Source organism: Geotrypetes seraphini, chromosome 2, assembly GCF_902459505.1.
Source record: "Geotrypetes seraphini chromosome 2, aGeoSer1.1, whole genome shotgun sequence".
Taxonomy (NCBI): Eukaryota; Metazoa; Chordata; class Amphibia; order Gymnophiona; family Dermophiidae; genus Geotrypetes; species Geotrypetes seraphini.
The window spans coordinates 75,284,058-75,305,743 of record NC_047085.1 but is presented as its reverse complement, the minus strand read 5'-3'; the positions used below and the strand labels follow the sequence as shown (position 1 = coordinate 75,305,743).

General features: G+C 44.7%; 1 protein-coding gene across 1 annotated transcript in view; it reads left to right on the top strand.

Moving 5' to 3' along the window:
- The first annotated feature begins 1,574 nt into the window (after positions 1-1,574).
- The window catches only part of PDP1 (pyruvate dehyrogenase phosphatase catalytic subunit 1), a 41,568-nt gene continuing 21,456 nt past the window's right edge, over positions 1,575-21,686 (top strand). The window contains exon 1 of the mRNA XM_033934350.1: positions 1,575-1,703. Coding sequence (XP_033790241.1) covers positions 1,661-1,703 — 43 coding nt within the window. The 5' untranslated portion in view covers positions 1,575-1,660. The remainder of the gene's footprint in view (positions 1,704-21,686) is intronic.

Genomic DNA, 21,686 nt, shown 5'->3' with positions numbered 1-21,686 from the left:
AATATATTCCAGTTAGGATCTATGCTAGGAATTTTTTTCTCCCCGTGGGTCCTACTTGTCCCACAGGATAAGCATTTTGCTACTATATCAGAGCAGCTCTTCTAATCATTCCCTGTTCTTTTCTGCTAAACAAAATACTGTATGTACTCGAATATAAGTCAATCCGAATACAAGTTGAGACTCCCATTTTTCCCCCCAAAAGGGAGGAAAAATGGTTGACTCAACTATAAACCGAGATTAGAAATTTAGGTGATCCTGGTGAGCCAGACTACAGAGACTAGACATCCTTGCCATAAGTTTTAACACAAATAATATTTTTATTAGTGTTAAACCACACAACGTTTACAATAACATCAATTTAAACAAATAAAAATATATTGGCCATTATGACAGATATGTTACAAAGGAGTGTTTACAAGGTCAATATACTTAAGAATAACAAAAACAGGAATAACCAATAACATATAACCAAGTCGGTCATGGGTGCTTCTGTAAAACAAAGGTCCAAAGAAATATTAGCCTGCTATAGATAGTAATTTTAGGTGACCTGTCATGACACATCAACGAAGGTGACCATATTTTTTCAAAATATTTTTTTCTATACAAAATTCCTTTAGAATCAAAAGGTTAATGTTCACATTACAATAAATATTTTACAATAAAAATTATGGTAATAGACCCTCCCCCTTAAAATAAACAAAACACTACATCAGAAACCAAAAATACCCCATGAACACCCCCTAATAGTTAGCACATACAGTGTGACCACGCAAGGAAAAGAAGAAGAAAGAATACCATACCTTAAAGACTTGTAAATTTTATCATGCTCAAAAGAAAAATATACAGTAATTACTGGTAACTCAAAGATATTACACTCCCCCTGTGTTACCAGTAAGTGCATTGCACCAATAAATCTATTGGCAATAAACCACTTAGAAATTAAAATGGGCGATATTAAAAAAAAAAATCACCTAATAAACTTAACAGCTTTACCCTTCAGGGCAGAAGACATCTATTGACTACGACGAATGCTGATTGAGTGCGGGGCCCTGAGCATCTGCGCATGCCCATAGCCTTGCAGTTCCCGCCCTCTCCGAGAATCTTAGAGGGGGCGGGAGCCAGTAGACCATAAACAGCTGCTTACCCAGCCCACCCACCGCAGTTGCTGACCTCCATGTATGGAGCCATTGACCGCTGTGCCCCCCCCCCCCCCCCCCCGGACCATTGGCGATCCGCTCTGTGCTGAGCTAGTGGGAGCCTTGAGCGTCTCTGCATGTTCAGGGTCTGCCGGTTCCCGCCTCCTCTGAGATTCTCAGAGAGGGTGTGAGCCGCTGAGACTTGGGCATGCGCAGATGCTTTGGGCCCCACCCTGGCTTAGCATGGAGTGGATTGCCGACGTACTGTGTGTGGATGTCGGCGGCTCCGGGGGGGCAAGCGCGGTGGTCGGCGGCTCCGTGCATGGAGGTCGGCGATTCCGGTGGGTAGGGTGGAGTGGGGGGAGAGGCTGGGGATAGCATGGAGGTCAGCAGTTCCGGGGAGGGGGGGGGTGGAGCGGGATGGGTTAGCGGCTTTGGGGGGTGGCCAGTCCCTTGCATGATGAAGGTCAGCGATCGGATCTGCAACGACACTAGGAGTGTATGCATATCAGTGGTTCTTGAGGATGGGCCTGTGCACGGAGGTCGGTGGCTCCGGGCAGTTGCCAGGTCAGTGTATTGGCGGTAGCAGCTGTACGGATGTCAGCTGGCTGAGCGTGTTGAGGATAGTGGTGTGGGGGGTGGGGGTAGGAGAGTGATGCAGGAGCTTAGCGGTGAACAGGAGGAGGACAGTTGTGCCAGTGGTGAGGTGGGGGCTCAAATATAAACAGAGACCCCCTTATCTCAGTTTATATTCAAGTATATACGGTACCCAGAATAGACATCATCTCTTGCCAGGCATATAAGAAAATTTAGATCCTAAGAACTGGTCAAATTGCTCAACTCAATAGGATCTTCAATTAAGGATTTCTTTTTAAAACTGTCTGACTTCAGCACTAGTTGGCAGAGAGTTTACAAATTTCATTGTTCACCCCCCCCCCCCCCCCAATCGGGACTTTTTTCCCTGAGAGGAGAATTTTTGCAGCTCCTCCCTTATTTGTTTAAGGCACTGTCCTGGCAAGAGCTTTCGTATATTCTCACTACCTGGCACCGAGACACTCGAGGGTGGGGGCAAATTCTTATGAGATCCCATGGACAGATTTTGGATCCTGTCTGTTCCCTGTCATTTTTTTTAATGCATTTATAACAGCACTCCCTAACTCACAGGGAACACTTTCTGAAATAAGGCTTCTTTTCTACATAGAGGTTTACCCCCCCCCCCCCTCTTCTATTAAACTGCGCTAGCAGTTTTTAGCGCAGAGAGCCATGCTGAATGACCCGCACTGCTCCCAACGCTCATGAGCGTTGGGAGCAGCGCGGGCCATTCAGCACGGCTCCCCGCGCTAGAAACTGCTAGCACAGTTTAATAGAAGAGGCCCTTACTATTTCACATTACTAAGCCTCATTGGCTGCATACCCTAGCCAGAACAAAGCCGGGGGTCTCACACTGTCATTTGTCCAGGTAAAATAGTAGTACTTGATTATCTGTTTCTTATTATTTTAGTCCTGTCACTGCAGTAGTTCCCTTCCTAATTTGGAAAAGGACTCCGCCTTCTCTTCTGGAGCAATAGATACAGCAGATAAATCTATCGGTTCACTTTCCTGCTGTTCTCTCACCGATACCCCCTGTCCCCCATTAGTTTTACAGGGAGGGGTAAATATTTTAGGCGACCCCATGGGCAGACTTCTACCTCTGCTGGCTCATTTTCTCTCTTCTTTGTATACATGGGAAAGAGTTTCAACCCTCCCCCTTTCCAACAGAAGTATTTTCTGCTTTCTCTGTGACTAGTGTTGCTTGCTATTCACATACAAATTTAAATTATCCCAGGACAAGCAGGCAGCATATTCCCACACATGGGTGACGTCACCGACGGAGCCCCGCAGCGGACAGCCTCGAAAGCAAACTTGCTTGAAGATCTCGATCTTTCGAGCACTGTACCGCGCATGCGCGCGTGCCTTCCCGCCCGAACTAGGGGGGCGCATCTCCTGAGAGGATCCTCAGTTCGTTTAATTCCGCGGAGACAAGAAGACACGTTTTTCTACATCTCTGCAGCATTGCCTTCTCTTCACCGCGGCTGTTTCTTTTCTTTCAGTTAAGTTCGGTCGCTGTGCTCTCCTATTTCTTTTTCGTTTTCTTTTCTTAAAAAAATAAATAAAAAATAAAAAAGTTTCAATTGTTTCTTTGATTTCGTGTCCAGCCGGTGAGCCTTGGGCCTAGGCCCATTTGCTCCTTTCGTTCGACACGGACTTTATTTTTTCCATGTCCCGGCCTCTTACCGGGTTCAAACGTTGTTGCCAGTGTAATCGTGTGATTTCGGTCACCGATCCCCACTGCCGCTGTCTACAGTGCCTGGGTCCCACTCATTCCCCAGAAGATTGTCACCGTTGTTTCACTCTTACTCCACGGGCTTTTCGACGCCGGTGCGCTCAATTTTTTCAACTTTTCGGAGACATGGAGCAACCTTCGGATTCTGCTTCGACCTCGGCGGCTGCCCTGGTCTCGAAGGCTTCGACTCCGACGACATCGACGACTACGGTCTCGAAGGCTTCGACCCAGGCTCCGGCTGGAGCTTCGGTCTCGAAGGCCTCGACCTTACCTGCTTCGGTTCCCTCGAAGACGGTGCCATCTGCAAAGTCTTCTATGGGGGGTAAGTCTCCGGGTTCTCTTTCAGGTACCGTACCCAAGAAGCCACCAGACTCCTCTGCACGTCCATCTTCCAAGCGTACCTCCAAGATAAGGGAATACTCACCTTCGAGGTCGCCCTCTTCGGAGCGTACTGCTGCACCTACGAGGTCAGAATCTTCTGTCTCAGTGCCGATGCTGGAGGACATGCTGAAATCTATACTCACCACTCAGATTTCCTCCTTAGTGGCTCAATTGGTCCCGTCCTCGACCTTGCCTCGGACTAATCAGCCTGTCACACAACCAGAGCTTCCAGTATCTCGAGGCCGATCCAGGACACCGAAGAAAATTTCTTCGTCTGATTCTTCTCCAGACTCGCCTCCTCCGAAGCACCGGTCGAAGCATTCGAGACCTATTGCTCCCAAGCTTCGGAGGGAGTCTTTGGCATTGGATACCGAGACTTCTCTGCCTCATTCTTCGAAGCAGAAGCACAGATCTCGACACCATCGCGCATCGACTCGAAGTCCTTCTCGACCGAAGACTCCACCATCGAAGCCACCCCGTCGAGACAGTTCACCATAGACCTCGACTCATTCTGTACCACGTACACCTGGTACTTCTCCATCCAGGAGCCTGAAGAGAAAACATTCTCTTACTCCACCTCACAGTGTAGCTTCTTCTGTGACTCTACGTCTAGACTCAGAACCACTTTCACCATATTCTAGAGAGGCTTCTCCCTCATACTCAGCTCTTCCTAAATCTCGCAGTGTATCTTCTGAGGAAGCGTCTGATTCCAAATCCATTTCTTTTGCCAAATTTATTTTTGATATGGGACAAGCTCTCAAACTGGATCTTCATTCAGATTCTAAATATACTCCTGAATATTTAGCAGATATGGAGCTTCCTCATCCACCGAAAGAGTCCCTCAGATTACCTATGACTCCTGTTCTGAAACAAACCTTTGTTCGTAATATCGAGACTCCTTATTCCATCACTGCCATTCCATCTAAATTGGAATCCCGTTATCGAACAGTTCCATGTAAAGGTTATGAAAAGTCTCAACTATCTCATCAATCCCTGGTAGTAGAATCCTCTTTAAAGAAAGCACATCCTTCCAAAATCTATGCTTCAGTTCCTCCAGGTAGAGAAGGTCGTACCATGGATAAGTTTGGTCGCCGTTTATACCAAAACTCTATGATGGCAAATAGAGTTCTTAATTACAGCTACATCTTTATGTCCTACTTCAACCATTTTCTGAAGATTTTACCATCTTTTTACCCGGATATCTCTACCACTCGTCTTTCAGAATTTAAACTCATCCTTAAGACTCTTTCTCAATTACGACTCTTCATGTTACAAGCCTCATATGATGCATTTGAACTCTCGTCTCGAGTATCGGCCTTTGCTGTAGCCATGCGTCGTTTAGCATGGTTACGTATTGTGGACATGGATCCCAACCTTCAAGATAGATTGGCAAATCTACCTTGTCAGGGAAATGAATTATTTGATGACTCTATTGAGGCAGCTACCAAGCGTCTTTCAGAACATGAACGCTCTTTTGCTTCCCTCATTCGACCAAAACCTAAACCTGCACCAACTAGAGGTTTCAAACAGACTCCACATCGTTATCCTCAGAAAACGACTCCTGCTTTTTCAAGACCTCCTCCTCGTTGTCCTCCTCAACAACAGCGACAACAAAAATCTCAGACTCCTGCTGCCACCAAGCCTGCTCAGTCTTTTTGACAATCTCAACATGAGCATTCAAATTTCTCTGTTTCCAAATTCTCCCCTCCCCATAGGGGGTCGCCTTTCCACATTTTATCACCAGTGGGAGCTCATTACATCAGATCTCTGGGTGCTTACCATCCTACGAGAGGGATACTCTCTTCGGCTCCTTCAGGTGCCTCCAGATCGCCATCCAAGAGAGTGTCCTTCCAATCAGTCGCATCTTCCCCTTCTTCTCCAAGAAGCTCGAGCTCTGCTTCTCCTACGAGCTGTGGAGGAAGTTCCTCTTTCCCAAAGGAACTTGGGATTCTACTCCCGTTATTTTCTAGTTCCCAAAAAGACGGGGGATTTGCGACAGATCCTGGATCTCAGAGCTCTCAACAAATATCTAGTCAAAGAGAAATTTCAAATGCTCACACTGCCAACTTTATATTCCTTAATGGACCAAGGGGATTGGATGTGTTCCTTCGATCTCAAAGAGGCGTATACTCATATCCCTATTCATCCAGCATTTCGCAAGTACCTCAGATTCCAAGTAGGAAGCCTTCATCTGCAGTACCGAGTTCTCCCCTTCGGATTGGCTTCTTCTCCCAGGGTTTTCACAAAATGTCTCGTGGTCGTGGCTGCAGCTCTTCGCAACCAGGGTCTCCAAGTATTTCCATACCTAGACGACTGGCTCATCAAGGCTCCCTCTTTTTCAGGGGTTATTGCAGCGACCCAACAGACTATTCTTTTTCTACAAAGTTTGGGATTTCACATCAACTTTCCCAAATCTCAGTTGACTCCTTCTCAGTCTCTCCAATTCATAGGAGCAACTCTGGACACTATCCATCTGAGAGCATACCTTCCACAACCACGTCAGGCCGCCCTGCTTCAGATTTCTCAACAACTCTTCCAACTTTCAACTGTTCCAGCACAAAAGATGATGGTTCTGCTCGGTCACATGGCTTCTACAGTTCATGTGATTCCTTTTGCCAGACTTCACCTTCGTATTCCTCAATGGACACTGGCATCCCAATGACAGCAATCAGTGGATCCACCAACTCGACTGATTTCCATAACTCCTTCATTGCGGAAGTCTCTCCGTTGGTGGATGCTCTCTTTAAATCTTTCCAGAGGCTTGCTGTTCCACCCTCTTCCTCATCAGAAAGTCCTCACAACCGACTCATCAATGTACGCATGGGGAGCTCATGTGGACGGTCTTCGCACTCAGGGTCTCTGGACTCAAGCAGACCGTCGGTGTCATATCAATCTATTGGAACTCAGAGCGATATTCTATGCTCTCAAAGCTTTTCAACATCTCCTTCACGACATGGTGATTCTTGTACGTACCGACAACCAGGTAGCCATGTATTATGTCAACAAACAGGGAGGGACGGGCTCTCACTCCCTCTGTCAAGAAGCTCTGAAATTGTGGCATTAGGCAATTCTTCACAACATCTTCCTCAGAGCTGTTTATATTCAGGGTCAACACAATTATTTGGCGGACAAATTGAGTCGTCTTCTACAGCCTCACGAATGGACACTCAATTCTCCTACTCTTCGCCAAATCTTTGCCCATTGGGGAACTCCACAGATAGATCTGTTTGCGTCACCTCTCAACTTCAAACTGCCTCAATTTTGCTCCCGCATCTATGCCCCTCAACGTCTCGAAGCGGATGCGTTTCTACTGGACTGGAGGAATCGGTTCCTTTATGCTTTTCCTCCATTTCCTCTGATTCTCAAGACTCTAGTCAAACTGAAGTCAGAACATGCCACCATGATTCTGATAGCTCCTCGGTGGCCCAGACAACCTTGGTTCTCCCTTCTACTTCAACTCAGCACCAGGGAGCCTCTACTTCTACCAGTATTTCCCTCTCTACTCACGCAGAGTCAAGGATCCTTGCTTCATCCCAATCTGCAGTCTCTACATTTAACAGCTTGGTACCTTTCTGCATAACAGACTTTTCTCAATTCTCTCAGTCTGTTCAAGATATCTTACTTGCTTCCAGAAAACCATCAACTAGACCAGTGGTTCCCAACCCTGTCCTGGAGGAACACCAGGCCAATTGGGTTTTCAGGCTAGCCCTAATGAATATGCATGAAGCAAATTTGCATGCCTATCACTTCCATCATATGCAAATCTCTCTCATGCATATTCATTAGGGCTAGCCTGAAAACCCGATTGGCCTGGTGTTCCTCCAGGACAGGGTTGGGAATCACTGAACTAGACAATGTTATGGCCAGAAGTGGACTAGATTCTCTGCTTGGTGTTCTACACGTCACTTGCCACCCAGATCTTCCTCCTTGACATCCGTTCTGGACTACTTACTCCATTTATCACAATCTGGACTTCAAACTACATCTATTCGAGTCCATCTTAGTGCTATAGCTGCTTTTCATCAGCCTTTGGATGGAAAACCCCTTTCTGCACATCCTATCGTTTCTCGCTTTATGAAAGGACTTCTCAATCTCCATCCACCGCTTAAACCACCTCCAGTGGTTTGGGATCTCAATGTTGTTTTAGCTCAACTTATGAAACCTCCTTTTGAACCGCTTGACAAAGCCCACCTCAAGTATCTCACTTGGAAAGCTGTGTTTTTGATTGCTCTCACTTCTGCTCGAAGAGTCAGTGAGCTACAAGCTTTAGTTGCAGATCCACCCTTCACAGTTTTTCACCATGACAAAGTGGTCCTCCGTACTCATCCTAAATTCTTACCTAAAGTTGTTTCAGAATTTCACATCAATCAGTCTATTGTTCTACCTGTGTTTTTTCCAAAGCCTCATTCTCATCCTGGAGAAGCCGCTCTTCATACCTTGGACTGTAAACGTGCTTTGGCTTTCTACCTCCAACGCACTCAACTTCACAGAACATCTCCTCAACTTTTCATCTCATTTGATCCAAACAAGTTGGGACGTCCTATATCAAAACGCACAATCTCCAACTGGATGGCTGCTTATATTTCTTTCTGCTACACTCAGGCTGGTCTTCCTCTGCAAGGTCGAGTGACGGGCCACAAAGTTAGAGCTATGGCGGCATCTGTAGCTTTCCTTCGATCAACTCCCATTGAGGAAATCTGCAAAGCTGCCACTTGGTCCTCGGTTCATACTTTCACCTCTCATTATTGTCTGGATTCCTTATCCAGGAGGGGTGGCCACTTTGGCCAATCTGTTTTGCAAAATCTTTTTTCGTAAATTGCCAACTTCCCTCCATCCCTTTTTACTTAGCTTGGAGGTCACCCATGTGTGGGAATATGCTGCCTGCTTGTCCTGGGATAAAGCACAGTTACTTACCGTAACAGTTGTTATCCAGGGACAGCAGGCAGATATTCCCACAACCCTCCCACCTCCCCTGGTTGGCTTCTTGGCTAGGTATCTGAACTGAGGATCCTCTCAGGAGATGCGCCCCCTAGTTCGGGCGGGAAGGCACGCGCGCATGCGCGGTACAGTGCTCGAAAGATCGAGATCTTCAAGCAAGTTTGCTTTCGAGGCTGTCCGCTGCGGGGCTCCGTCGGTGACGTCACCCATGTGTGGGAATATCTGCCTGCTGTCCCTGGATAACAACTGTTACGGTAAGTAACTGTGCTATATGGCATAGCCAATCTTCCTCTGGACCATAGTTTGGCCAGAAGATAGCCGGAGGTTTAATACTCTCTAGAGTCTAAAAAAAACCCAGCAATACTTAGGGCTAGATTCACTAAACCTTCCGATTTTGTACCGACGATCGCAAAACCTCCATGTAAATCATTTGCATGCAATAAAGATAGTGAATCAATCGCCGTTTTAAAAATCAGCAAGGAATTGGCCAACAACGATTGAATCGCTATCTTTAATGAATCTGGGTCTTAATCATTTGCTTCTTATCCTTTCCCTATGTGCTGGGCATACTGTTCCAACACTCCAGCATCTTCCCTAAGGGGCTTTCTGGAGGAATGCTTCCAAGGTCTCCACCACCTCCTCATTATTTCTGCTAGCTTTTCATCCCATTCTGTCCCCTAAGCCACCTTAAGCATGCAATAGATAACATGACCATTTATTTTTTTCATCAAAACGGGACATCTACTAATTGTCGGTCCTTCCCCAGCCCCACCCCCAATTTCTTCCATTCATTTTTCATGTACACATAATATCTTATTAATTAATAATGGTAACTATAAAATTTTAAAAAAACTACAAAGCACACAATACGTAGAGAAAATGTTAATTATCATTTATATTTGGGAGGGTTTCAAAGATGTCAAGACAGATGACTTTAAAATATGCAATGTCACTTCAGTAACTATAGAAAAATAGACAAATATAGTGCAAAATATAGACAGCAGATATAAATTCTCAAAACTGACACATTTTGATCACTAAATTGAAAATAAAATCAGTTTTCCTACCTTTGCTGTCTGGTGATTTCATGAGTATTTGGTTGTGTTTCCTTCTGACTGTGTATCCTTTCTTTCATTTCTTTCTTTCTGCACTCAGGCCTAACAATTATCCCTTTCTATTCCCTCCCTCCTTCCTATGTCCTTAGTGCCCCCAGTGCCTCCTTTCTATGTCCTTAGTGTCCCATTCTATGTCCTTAATGCCCCCAGTGCCTCTTTCCTATGTCCCCCTCACTGTCTTCCTGACTTTGTCCCACCCCCATCCCCGAAGCCAGCCAGCCTGCCTGCCTATCTACCTACCTACCTCCCTCCCTGCCACGCCAAAGCCAGCCTGCTTGCCTGCCTACCTCTTTCCCTCCCTGCCACACAAAAAAAGGGTTTATGACAGATTTCTGAGCTTCAGGCTGGACTCAGAGGATTTTTTAAAAATTACTTTTTAGATGAACAAAACAGCATGTTATTCAAGCAGAAAGAGCGCAGATTCAGAGATCAGTTACTGGGAATGGTGTGCGAGTGAGAGAGAAGCTCTCTGCCATTGATTTATACAGACACACTGGGAATGGTGTGCATGTATGAGCCTGGTGTGGCTGCTCATCTCAGAGCAGAGTGTTCACGTCCTCTCGGACAGGCAGGTGCTCTGTCCATTTCAGTTGCCTTCTTGTAACCCATTTGTTTAATGTCTGTTTTTTATGTTTTTTTATATCTTAGAACTGTTTCCTATCCTTTTTTATTTTTACATTTTTATTATTATATTTTTAATTGTACACCACTTAGATTTATCTTGGTTTTATTAGCGGTATATCAAATAAATTGAACTTGAACTTACACCAACTACAGTAAACTGAGGCTAACCACAAAAGCTTCCTATAAACCGATAAATCTGGGCAGTGAGTGGCTCTAGTTGGAGAGGCAGCCTGATCTCGTTTAATCCTTAATCTGTCTACAAGTGCGAGTTGCCATGGCTGGGTGGTGTCTCTCCTTTGGGAAACATCTTTATTTGATCCATGGTCTGATATCATAAACCTGCATTTCAGGACTGGCTCCTTCCTCCCCCCCCCCCCCCAGGTTCACCGCTGCTACTGCTCTCCTTACCTCCCTGCTACTGCTAATTGCCGCCTAGAAGCCTTCTTCCCAACGTCAATTCTGATGTCGGAGAGGATGTTCTGGGCTAGCCAATTGCTGCCTGGTTGGCCCGGAACATCCTCTCCGATGTCAGAATTGACGTCGGTAAGAAGGCTTCTGGGCGGCAATTTGCAGCAGCAGCAGGGAGGTAAGGAGAGTAGCAGTGGCGACAGACCAGAGGGGGGTTTGAATCGGGCGCTGGAGGGAGGCTTTTTTTTATACGTGGCAGGGAGGGACAGGAAGCAATCGCCTGTCCTGTTGTCCCCGCGCACAGCTTCGGGACGCTGTCCATGAAAATGGGACATTTCGGCATCCTGAAGCTGTGTGTGTGGGGACAATGGGACAGGGAATCTAAAAACAGGACGGTCCCGTTCAAAACGGGACGTATGGTCACCTTAGCAATAGATCCTCTTTCACTTCGTCTGTCACTAGCTGGACTCCACCCTCACTTCTTGCCAGAGGCATGGCTCACACATACACACTTGCAAAGTGCTCACAGAATGCTGCCAACCACCAAGGCAACCCCCCCCCAAAAAATTCTTACCTTGGTCCATGCACAAAGATACTGGGTTGATTAAAACATGTGCCTCCATTTTCCCCACTTACTTTACCAAAACCTCTCTTTAAAAATGGTCTCAGGATGCTTGTCAGTATATTGTGGGATCCCCGTTGGAAAATGTGAGACAACTGAACTCAACAGGATGCGTCTCCCCACTGCTTGACAATGCCAGCCCCAGCCAATGATGATGTTATTCCGGGAACGAGCCCCCAAACTATGAGAAACGCTGCCCAAGTCTGCAAAGAACTCAACAGAGGTTTTGATAAAGTAATTTTTTTAATTTTCTTTCTGGCTAGTGCCCCATTTGCATAAAAATGGCAAGGTAGGCACACTTGGTCTAATACATTCTATGAGCAGGTAAGGCCAAGTCTGGATTAGGCCAGGGCACTGACCTGGATCACCCAAAACTCGGCCGAGCGGTAAGGTGGGATATGCAAATAAAAATAAATGCTATAGCAAAACTGTTCAATGTGAATTTTATTTACTTTTTATCACAGTGCAATTCTTTTTGAGGTGGTAACCCAAAACCCCTCAATATTTGTCAGTATGCAAAAATCAAAACACACAGAAAAACACTTCTTGATTGCCAAACATCTTGTTGGCTCACGGTGCTTATTCTGTTTATGGCTCAAAACAATAGGCAGACTGCAATATCTTGCCTCTGAAGCAGCATCCCGGGGTGAAACTATAACTCACACCCCGGGCATGGGATTCTTCCTAACCCTATTTAGATCTGGGTTTTATAGATCCCCTGTGCAATCAATCCCAACTAATTCATAGCACAAAAGCAAACTTTCAGAGAGCAACTTCAAGACTGTGCTCTGCCAGAATCAAATCAAAAATAGCCTTTCAGTTTCAATACAAAAACTTGGCAACCTGCCTGCACAGGTTGGCCAGGCTGCATACCGTCCTACTACAGCTATTCCAAACTGTAGCCTTGACTTAACTTTTCTTCTCATTTTGTGAAGCATCACCACTTCTTCATAAACAGTACTTCTACTTTCACATGTTTCCATGTCCTCAACAACTCTCAATTCCTCAGGTTCCATTTCCATATCATCAACAAACAGTTCTTCTGACATTTCTACTTCATTATAGCTAGCTTCAGAAGAATTATTGGAAGCCTCACTCCAAAGGCCTCCTACCTGATTTTCCTGCAAAGTACTTGTCCTTGTCTTTTAATCTGTGATTGCTGAGGTCTGTTCTTTCCAGAGATTTCAGTAACTCTGAAGGTTTATGGCTGCCTCCACTGCCTGGAAGACACAACCTTTTCACATACTCTGGGCTGATTATCCCCAGGACCAGCTGAGATCCTAGATCTCTCTGCTCCTGAGCTCTGCAAGTTTCCCTGCTGATTAGCCCTGATTACAGCTGGACTAACTGCAGGAACTAATCCAGCCCTGAATTTATCTTTTACCTGCCTAGCCTACTGGGACTTGTGGTTTGTGAGAAGGGAGGGAGAGAGAGAGAGAGTCCTGTACAGGTGACAGGTGAAGAGCCTCCCCTAAAAAAATCCCCTAACATATTAGGCCAATAAACACAACTAAAGGCCTAAGATGGCTGAGAATGTTCTGACTAAAACTGTCAAGCCTTTGCACAATCTATGCTTGCTGAAATCAGCAAGCCAAGCGAAAAATGAGCGAGTGAAATGAAACTTATTCTTTTACATGGCAACTGGTGTTACATCTGCAGTAATGCCAGGGAAGTGGATCTAAGAAGGATGAGAACATGTCTGTGATGGGCAGGCTTTTACTGGCTGATGGCTTGAAATTGCTGACATGATAAATTAAAAAAACGGCATATGCGGGAAAAGATAGATTTTCTGGTAAACAGAACATGCGTATGGTATGACACAGATATTATGAACCAATTAATAAACTGATAAATGTAATGACGTTTGTAAGTGACCAATAAAAACTAACAATATGATATGTGCCAACGTGGCCTCAAGCTGTTAAGAATTGTATAAGAGACAGCCTTTGTGATTATGAAAACAGGACAGACATCCAGATATACTCAAGCGCTTGAGGCATACTATCTGTCAGCTCCATATGCTGTAAGATTTGTTCTTGTAACCTGTTATTGATTGTTAATAAAATAAATATATATTAATTATAACAGCATATTGAGTTTCCATGAAGCCAGTGGTATTGAAAGGCCGTAAATAGGCGGCTTTTCATTTCTTTACCCTGGTTGTTCCTAGGCTAGTATTAGGTAAGGATAAGCAGGTCATTGCGGTGCTGTCCTTCTTTTGAGGTTTGTTAAACAAGGGTGTTTCTTTTCCCTGCCTGGTTTTAGGGGCAGGTTTAGGAGCAACCACAGATGACAAGTGCTCAATATCCCTTGTTTTAGATTTAGATTCAGGGCACTGCAGGGTTTCTTCATCTATCACAGGGCTCTCCCTGTGACAATTCATTGTTTATATAGTAAGTACAAACTTTTGTTAGACCCTCCTGCCTGCCTGTTCATTGGATAGAGCAAAGACAGTTCACAACCCATCAGATTCTTTTACGCCTATTTCCTGTCTCTCCGCCCCCAATTACTTATCTCATTTGGGCACATGCTCCCCCATCATGCTACATACCTGATCTTGTAATCTGAACAAAGAAAGATTAGGTTACTCACTTCTGTTAATCTTTTTTCTTGTAAATAGCCTCTGGAAGCTTCACCATAGGGTCTTGCATCTATTCCAGCCTTGGCTGTAGAATAGAGAATGACACGATGGCTGTTACCCGCAGTAAGCCACGAGTAACACACTGAAACAGTGGAGGGGGGGGAACAGTGTTCACCATGGCTACGGGGACAAGGCCATTCACCGCCCCATGGAGCGGTGAATGGCCTTATCTCCACAGTTAAGGGAGGGAATGCGCATGATCACTGATCGCGCTCCCTCCCTCCTTACTGATAGCCGCCACCTCTGTCACGGCCCGATCGCTGCTGCCACCGCCCAAGCATCTCCCTCCTTACGGATCACTGCCGCCTGATCGCCACCGCCGCCTGAGCATCTCCCTCCCTGCCCCTTACCTTCGTGGCAGGCAATTTCTCTAAATGTGCTTCCTATGAGCAGCTGGAGCGTTGAAATTGGTGACAGGTCAAATGCGCGCAAGACAACAGCACGCGGATAAAAACGCGAAGACAAATCAGCGTTTGTAAGTGACAGGAAAAGAAACAAAGATGGGATAGTACGCCTGAAGCAATCGGACGGTAACTTTGCGGAATCAGATTCTGAGAAGGCAGAACTACTAAACAAATACTTCTGTTCAGTGTTCACCCGCGAAGCGCCGGGAGCTGGTCCACAGCTACAGACGGGAGATAACCAGAAAGACCCGTTTCAAGATTTCGAATTTACGCCCAGTAGCGTCTATGAAGAACTATCAAGACTCAAAGTAAACAAAGCCATGGGACCAGATAATCTACACCCCAGAATGCTCAGGGAGTTAAGGGAAGTCCTGGCAGAACCATTATCTGTTCTTTTCAATCTTTCTCTAAGCACAGGAAGGGTCCCCTTGGACTGGAAAACTACCAACGTAATCCCACTCCACAAAAAGGGCTGCAGGTCATAGACAGCAAACTACAGACCAGTGAGTCTCACGTCTATAGTGTGTAAACTCATGGAAACACTGATCAAACAGAATCTTGACACAATCCTAGACGAAGAAAAACTGTGTGATCCACACCAACACGGGTTCACCCAGGGTAGATCCTGCCAATCTAATCTGATTAGCTTTTTTGACTGGGTTACTAGACAACTGGACGCCGGAGAGTCACTGGACGTGGTATATTTGGACTTCAGTAAAGCATTTGATAGCGTCCCTCATCGAAGATTACTGAACAAGCTGAAATCGATAGGATTAGGAGACACTCTAACTACATGGGTTGGGGATTGGCTGAGCGGTAGACTTCAGAAGGTGGTGGTGAACGGTACCCCATCCAAAGCATCGGACGTGATCAGTGGAGTGCCGCAGGGCTTGGTTCTGGGCCCGATTCTATTTAACTTATTCATAAGAGATATGACGCAAGGACTTAGAGGAAGGGTATCACTGTTCGCCGACGCCGCCAAACTTTGCAACATAGTAGGCAAAAGCTTATTACCTGATAATATGACACACGACCTACTGTTGCTGGAACAATGGTCAACTACTTGGCAGCTAGGCTTCAATGCTAAAAAATGCAAGATAATGCACCTGGGTAAGAGAAACCCGTGTAGAACTTATGTACTAAATGGTGAGACCTTGGTTAGGACCACGGCGGAATGCGCCCTAGGGGTGATCATTAGTGAGGACATGAAAGTTGCCAATCAAGTGGAGAAGGCTTCCTCCAGGGCAAGACAAATGATGGGGTGTATCCGCAGAGGTTTCGTCAGCAGGAGACCTGAAGTTATGATGCCGTTGTACAGAGCCATGGTGAGGCCTCACTTGGAGTACTGTGTTCAGTTTTGGAGACCACACTACCGAAAGGACGTGCTGAGGATCGAGTCGGTTCAGCGAACGGCCACCAGGATGGTCTTGGGGCTCAAGGATCTCACGTATGAAGAAAGATTTAAAAAATTGCGGCTGTACTCACTTGAGGAAAGAAGAGAATAGGGAGATATGATTGAAACATATAAGTACATCACGGGACGCATCGAGTCAGAAGATGATATCTTCTGGCTCATGGGACCCTCGACCACCAGAGGGCATCCGCTGAAAATCAGGGGAGGGAAGTTTCATGGCGACTCCAGGAAGTACTTCTTCACCGAAAGAGTAATGGATCATTGGAACAGACTCCCATTCCAGGTGATAAAGGCCAGCAGCGTGACGGATTTTAAGAGAAAATGGGATACTCACGTGGGATCTTTAAGGGAGTAAATTCAGGGGAGGGGATACTTGGAATGGGCAGACTTGGTGGACTATAGCCCTTTTCTGCTGCTTTTTTCTATGTTTCTAAAGACAATAGCGCGCAAGACAATTGAGCGCAAGGATAATTCAGCGCAAGACAATTGAGCGCAAGGATAACTCAGCGCAACGACAATTCAGCACACCTCAAAATGGTGCGTGGCGAAGGGCACACGCACGTTCAGCACGTTAACACGTGATCACGTCACCACGTTATCAGTATGATTCCCTTGCCTCTTTTGCGTTTTGAATATTAGTCACGTGAATGCATTTTCGTTACTTTGGTTATGTTTCCTCTTTATATGTGTGCTCCGAACAGCCCGCCCTCCTTTCGCTGCCTGACCGTGTCCGTTATAGGTAAAGATCTGATTTTGCTAGAACTTGATCTATAACGAATATTTGTCTTGCGCGGATTTTACTCGCCTCTGGTGAGATCAACACTACTTCCAAATTTCTTCATTTGCAGGTATGTTTATATTTTCGGTTCACACGCACACGGACCGTATATTTTTATGTCGCTACTTTTGAAAGCTATATAAGATGCGCGCTACACAATCGCAAGAAAACTGAGGGTATAATAATAAAACTGAGTGAACTTGTTCAAATTAAAGTTTTGTTGATTTCTTCATTTACAGGTATGTTTATATTTTCAGTATGTTTATATTTTCGGTTCACACACACGCGGACCGTATATTTTTATGTCGCTACTTTTGAAAGCTATATAAGATGCGTGCTACACAATCGCAAGAAAACCGAGGGTATAATAATAAAACTTTGACTGTTCAAATTAAAGTTTTGTTGGTTATCATGGAACGCTTAGCGCGCATGCGTGGATCAAAGTTTCGTCATTCTTGCACCTGTCTTGCGCTCAGTTGTCCCGCATAGTAAAAGTGCGAGAAGGGTGATTTATGATATTAATATTATGTATCATGTGATGTTTGATATTAATTGTATGTATAATTGAATGCAGTTATAGAATTGAAAAGAAACATGTTTGCATGAAGTTAAAAACTCTTATGCCAGCAAGACTAGTATCTGAATATTTTTAATTTGAGTGTGCTTATGGTTTATAGTTTTATAAAGGCATTGGGTACCATTGTCTGTTTGCAAGTATCGTTCATAAGAGGATATTCACATTTACAGGTATATGCATAGCTTCATTTCTTTGTTTTGCTAAATCAGAACAGTAGGATAGGATCATTAGTCTGATGGTGGGGCTTATTGGTGTAAACTTTTTGCCTTGAGTGTGTAGTGAGGATGATTGTCTACCATTGTAGTGGGTTCTTTTTTTGGGCCTCTCTGCCTTCCTTCTGTCTGTGCTTAGGTATAATGAAGTTGTTAATCCATGATGATTGTCAAGCCATAATTCTACTATTGGAGGTATGATTTGAAAGGTAAGTACAGACATATTGGGTCCTGTTTGTCATATCTATGTGCTAACTGTATAAATTATAATCTTGCAGTGTTGCTGAAACCTGAGTGTTGTGAAGCAGTTCAATCTTGGAGGTATTATATTCAAGGTAAGTACAGAGGTATAGGGATAAGATAAGTTGCTCTGCATTTCATATTCTGCTCTTTTCACTGGTTTTCAGCATTATATCTGCTTAATTTCTCTTCTCATCTCTGTTTCTTACTAAAAAAAAAAAAAAAAAAAAAGCACAAAAAAATAAACCCTTCTCTTTCCTCTGTTAAATCTTATTTCCTCTTTCCCTTTATAGGAATAAGGGTAAGACTTATAGTCCCACCAACCCCAGGGACCACTATTCATATATAGAGACCCATATAATCAGGACTTCACAACCAATCAAGATGACCTTTATTCTATGCAATCACTGTGGTGCTTTAATTCCAAGACATACTATTTGGAGGCTTAAGGCTTGCCCCATCTGTCTTCAACTTGCCAGTATTAAGGAGGAGCTCTGCAAACTTAAACAGGAATTGAATACAATTAAAGCAGCTTCCATCACTCCACAAAATCATACCAACTTACCACCTCTACTACCTCAAAGAATAAAACAGCCCAGGAATAAATGGGTCACAGTAGGCTTAGGAAGACCGACATGTAACACAGAAACATCCACCTTCACTAATATTACCTCTACAAAATTCCTTCGCTCCACTAGTGCACTGCGATACTCAAGAAAACAGAAGGGAGGTGGGACTGGAACCAATGAAGGTAACTCAAGAAAACAAGCGCACCCTAAGTACAAATAAAAAAGCCAAAAACAGAAAACTATTACTGTTGGGGGATTCCATCATCAGAGGCATCAGAGGCATTAACCTTGGAACACAGGGCGAGGAGACCAAAATAGTGAAATGTCTTCCAGGATCCTCAGCTACCAGGAGTTCCAGGCAAATACTGACTATAATTAAGGAAGAAACTAAGGATTTTAACACTGATGTTGTTATCCATCTGGGAACAAATGACCTGGCCAACAACTCCACACTTGCAGCACAGAAAGCTTTTTGGGAGCTTGGTGAGGGCATAAAACCTTTTGTAAAGACTTTAGCTTTTTCTGAAATACTGCCTGCATATGGAAAGGGAGAGCAAAGAGTGAAAAACACAGAGGACTTTAATTAGATGGCTCAGAGCCTGGTGTCATCAAGAAGGCTTCAGGTACATAGGAGGATGGGGAAATACATGGAAGGACAAGAAGCTATATTGCACTGATGGGCTACATATTACTACAGCAGGAAAAAGTAACCTTGCAGAGAAATTTAGACAATATTTTTCTAGGCATTTAAACTAAAAGGTGGGAGTGGTGTATGTACGAAGGACAATTATAGAGACCACCCCCGGCAAAAGAAAAGATGTGATAGTAGTAAAGGCTGCAACATAAGCAATATCAGCAACGGAAAGTGAAACGACACAAAAATCCATACGAAAAAGGAGATTATCGCTGAAAAATAGCTGGAAAGCGATGACCACAAATGCTCGCAGTCTAAGCAACAAAGTTCATGATCTGCAAGCCCTGATGTTAGAGGCAGATCTAGATATTGTTGCTATCACAGAGACATGGTTCAGTGAATCACATGGATGGGATGCAAACATACCGGGATATAATCTTTTTAGGAAGGACAGAGATGGTCATAAAGGTGGAGGAGTAGCTCTCTATGTAAAGATCAATATCCAAGCGACCGAAATGCAAGGGACCTGGGGAGAGGAAGAAGCGATATGGATTGCTCTGAAAAGAGAAGATGGAACTTCTATCTACGTGGGTGTAGTCTACAGACCTCCGACTCAATCGCAGCAAATTGATAAGGATCTGATTGTGGATATCCAAAAGTTTGGAAGGAAAGAGGAGGTTCTGCTATTGGGAGATTTCAACCTGCCGGATGCAGACTGGAATGTTCCATCTGCGGAATCGGAAAGAAGTAGGGAGATTGTGGATGCCTTTCAAGAGGCTCTGCTCAGACAAATGGTGACGGAACCCACAAGGGAAAAAGCGATATTGGATCTGGTCCTCACAAATGGAGAGAGTATCTCTAATGTTCGAGTGGGTGCTCACCTGGGAAGTAGCGATCATCAAACGGTTTGGTTTGATATAACGGCTAAAGTGGAGAGCGGCCGCACGATACTTAAAGTCCTAGATTTCAAACGTACGGACTTTAATGCAATGGGAAAGTACCTGAAGAAAGAGCTGTTAGGATGGGAGAACATAAGAGAAGTGGAAAGACAGTGGTCTAAGCTGAAAGGAGCGATAAAAATGGCTACGGACCTTTATGTGAAGAAAATCAATAAAATCAAGAGAAAAAGGAAGCCGATATGGTTCTCCAACCTAGTGGCTGAGAAAATAAAGGCGAAAGAGTTGGCATTCATGAAATATAAAAAAAACCAAGAAGAGGAGAGCAGAAAGGACTACAGGGTGAAACTGAAAGAAGCCAAGAGAGAGATACGTTTGGCGAAGGCACAGGCGGAAGAACAAATGGCTAAAAATGTAAAAAAGGGAGATAAAAATTTTTTCAGATATATTAGTGAAAGGAGGAAGATAAAAAATGGAATTGCTAGGCTAAAAGATGCTGGGAACAAATATGTGGAGAGTGATGAGGAGAAAGCAAATGTGCTAAACAAATACTTCTGTTCTGTGTTCACAGAAGAAAATCCTGGAGAAGGACCGAGATTGTCTGGCAAAGTTACACGAGAAAATGGAGTAGATTCTGCGCCGTTCACGGAGGAGGGTGTTTATGAGCAACTTGAAAAACTGAAGGTGGACAAAGCGATGGGACCAGACGGGATCCATCCCAGGATACTAAGGGAGCTCAGAGAGGTTCTGGCGAGTCCTTATAAAGACTTGTTCAACAAATCTCTGGAGACGGGAGTGATTCCTGGGGATTGGAGGAGAGCGGATGTGGTCCCTATTCATAAAAGTGGTCACAGGGATGAAGCAGGAAACTACAGGCCGGTGAGCCTCACTTCAGTTGTTGGAAAAATAATGGAAGTGTTGCTGAAAGAAAGGATAGTGTATTTCCTTGAATCTAATGGGTTACAGGATCCGAGGCAACATGGCTTTACAAAAGGTAAATCGTGCCAAACGAACCTGATTGAATTTTTTGATTGAGTGACCAGAGAGCTGGATCGAGGACATATGCTAGATGTAATTTACTTGGATTTCAGCAAAGCCTTTGATACAGTTCCTCATAGGAGGCTGTTGAACAAACTTGAAGGGCTGAAGTTAGGACCCAAAGTGGTGAACTGGGTCAGAAACTGGCTGTCGGACAGACGCCAGAGGGTGGTGGTTAATGGAAGTCGCTCGAAGGAAGGAAAGGTGACTAGTGGAGTCCCTCAGGGTTCGGTGCTGGGGCCAGTCCTGTTCAATATGTATGTAAGTGACATTGCTGAAGGGTTAGAAGGAAAAGTGTGCCTTTTTGCAGATGATACCAAGATTTGTAACAGAGTAGACACCGAAGAGGGAGTGGAGAATATGAAAAAGGATCTGCAAAAGTTAGAGGAATGGTCTAATGCCTGGCAACTAAAATTCAATGCAAAGAAATGCAGAGTAATGTATTTGGGGATTAATAATAGGAAGGAACCGTATATGCTGGGAGGAGAGAAGCTGATATGCACGGACGGGGAGAGGGACCTTGGGGTGATAGTGTCCGAAGATCTAAAGGCGAAAAAACAGTGTGACAAGGCAGTGGCTGCTGCCAGAAGGATTCTGGGCTGTATAAAGAGAAGCGTAGTCAGTAGAAGGAAGAAGGTGTTGATGCCCCTGTACAGGTCATTGGTGAGGCCCCACTTGGAGTATTGTGTTCAGTTTTGGAGACCGTATCTGGCGAAAGACGTAAGAAGACTTGAGG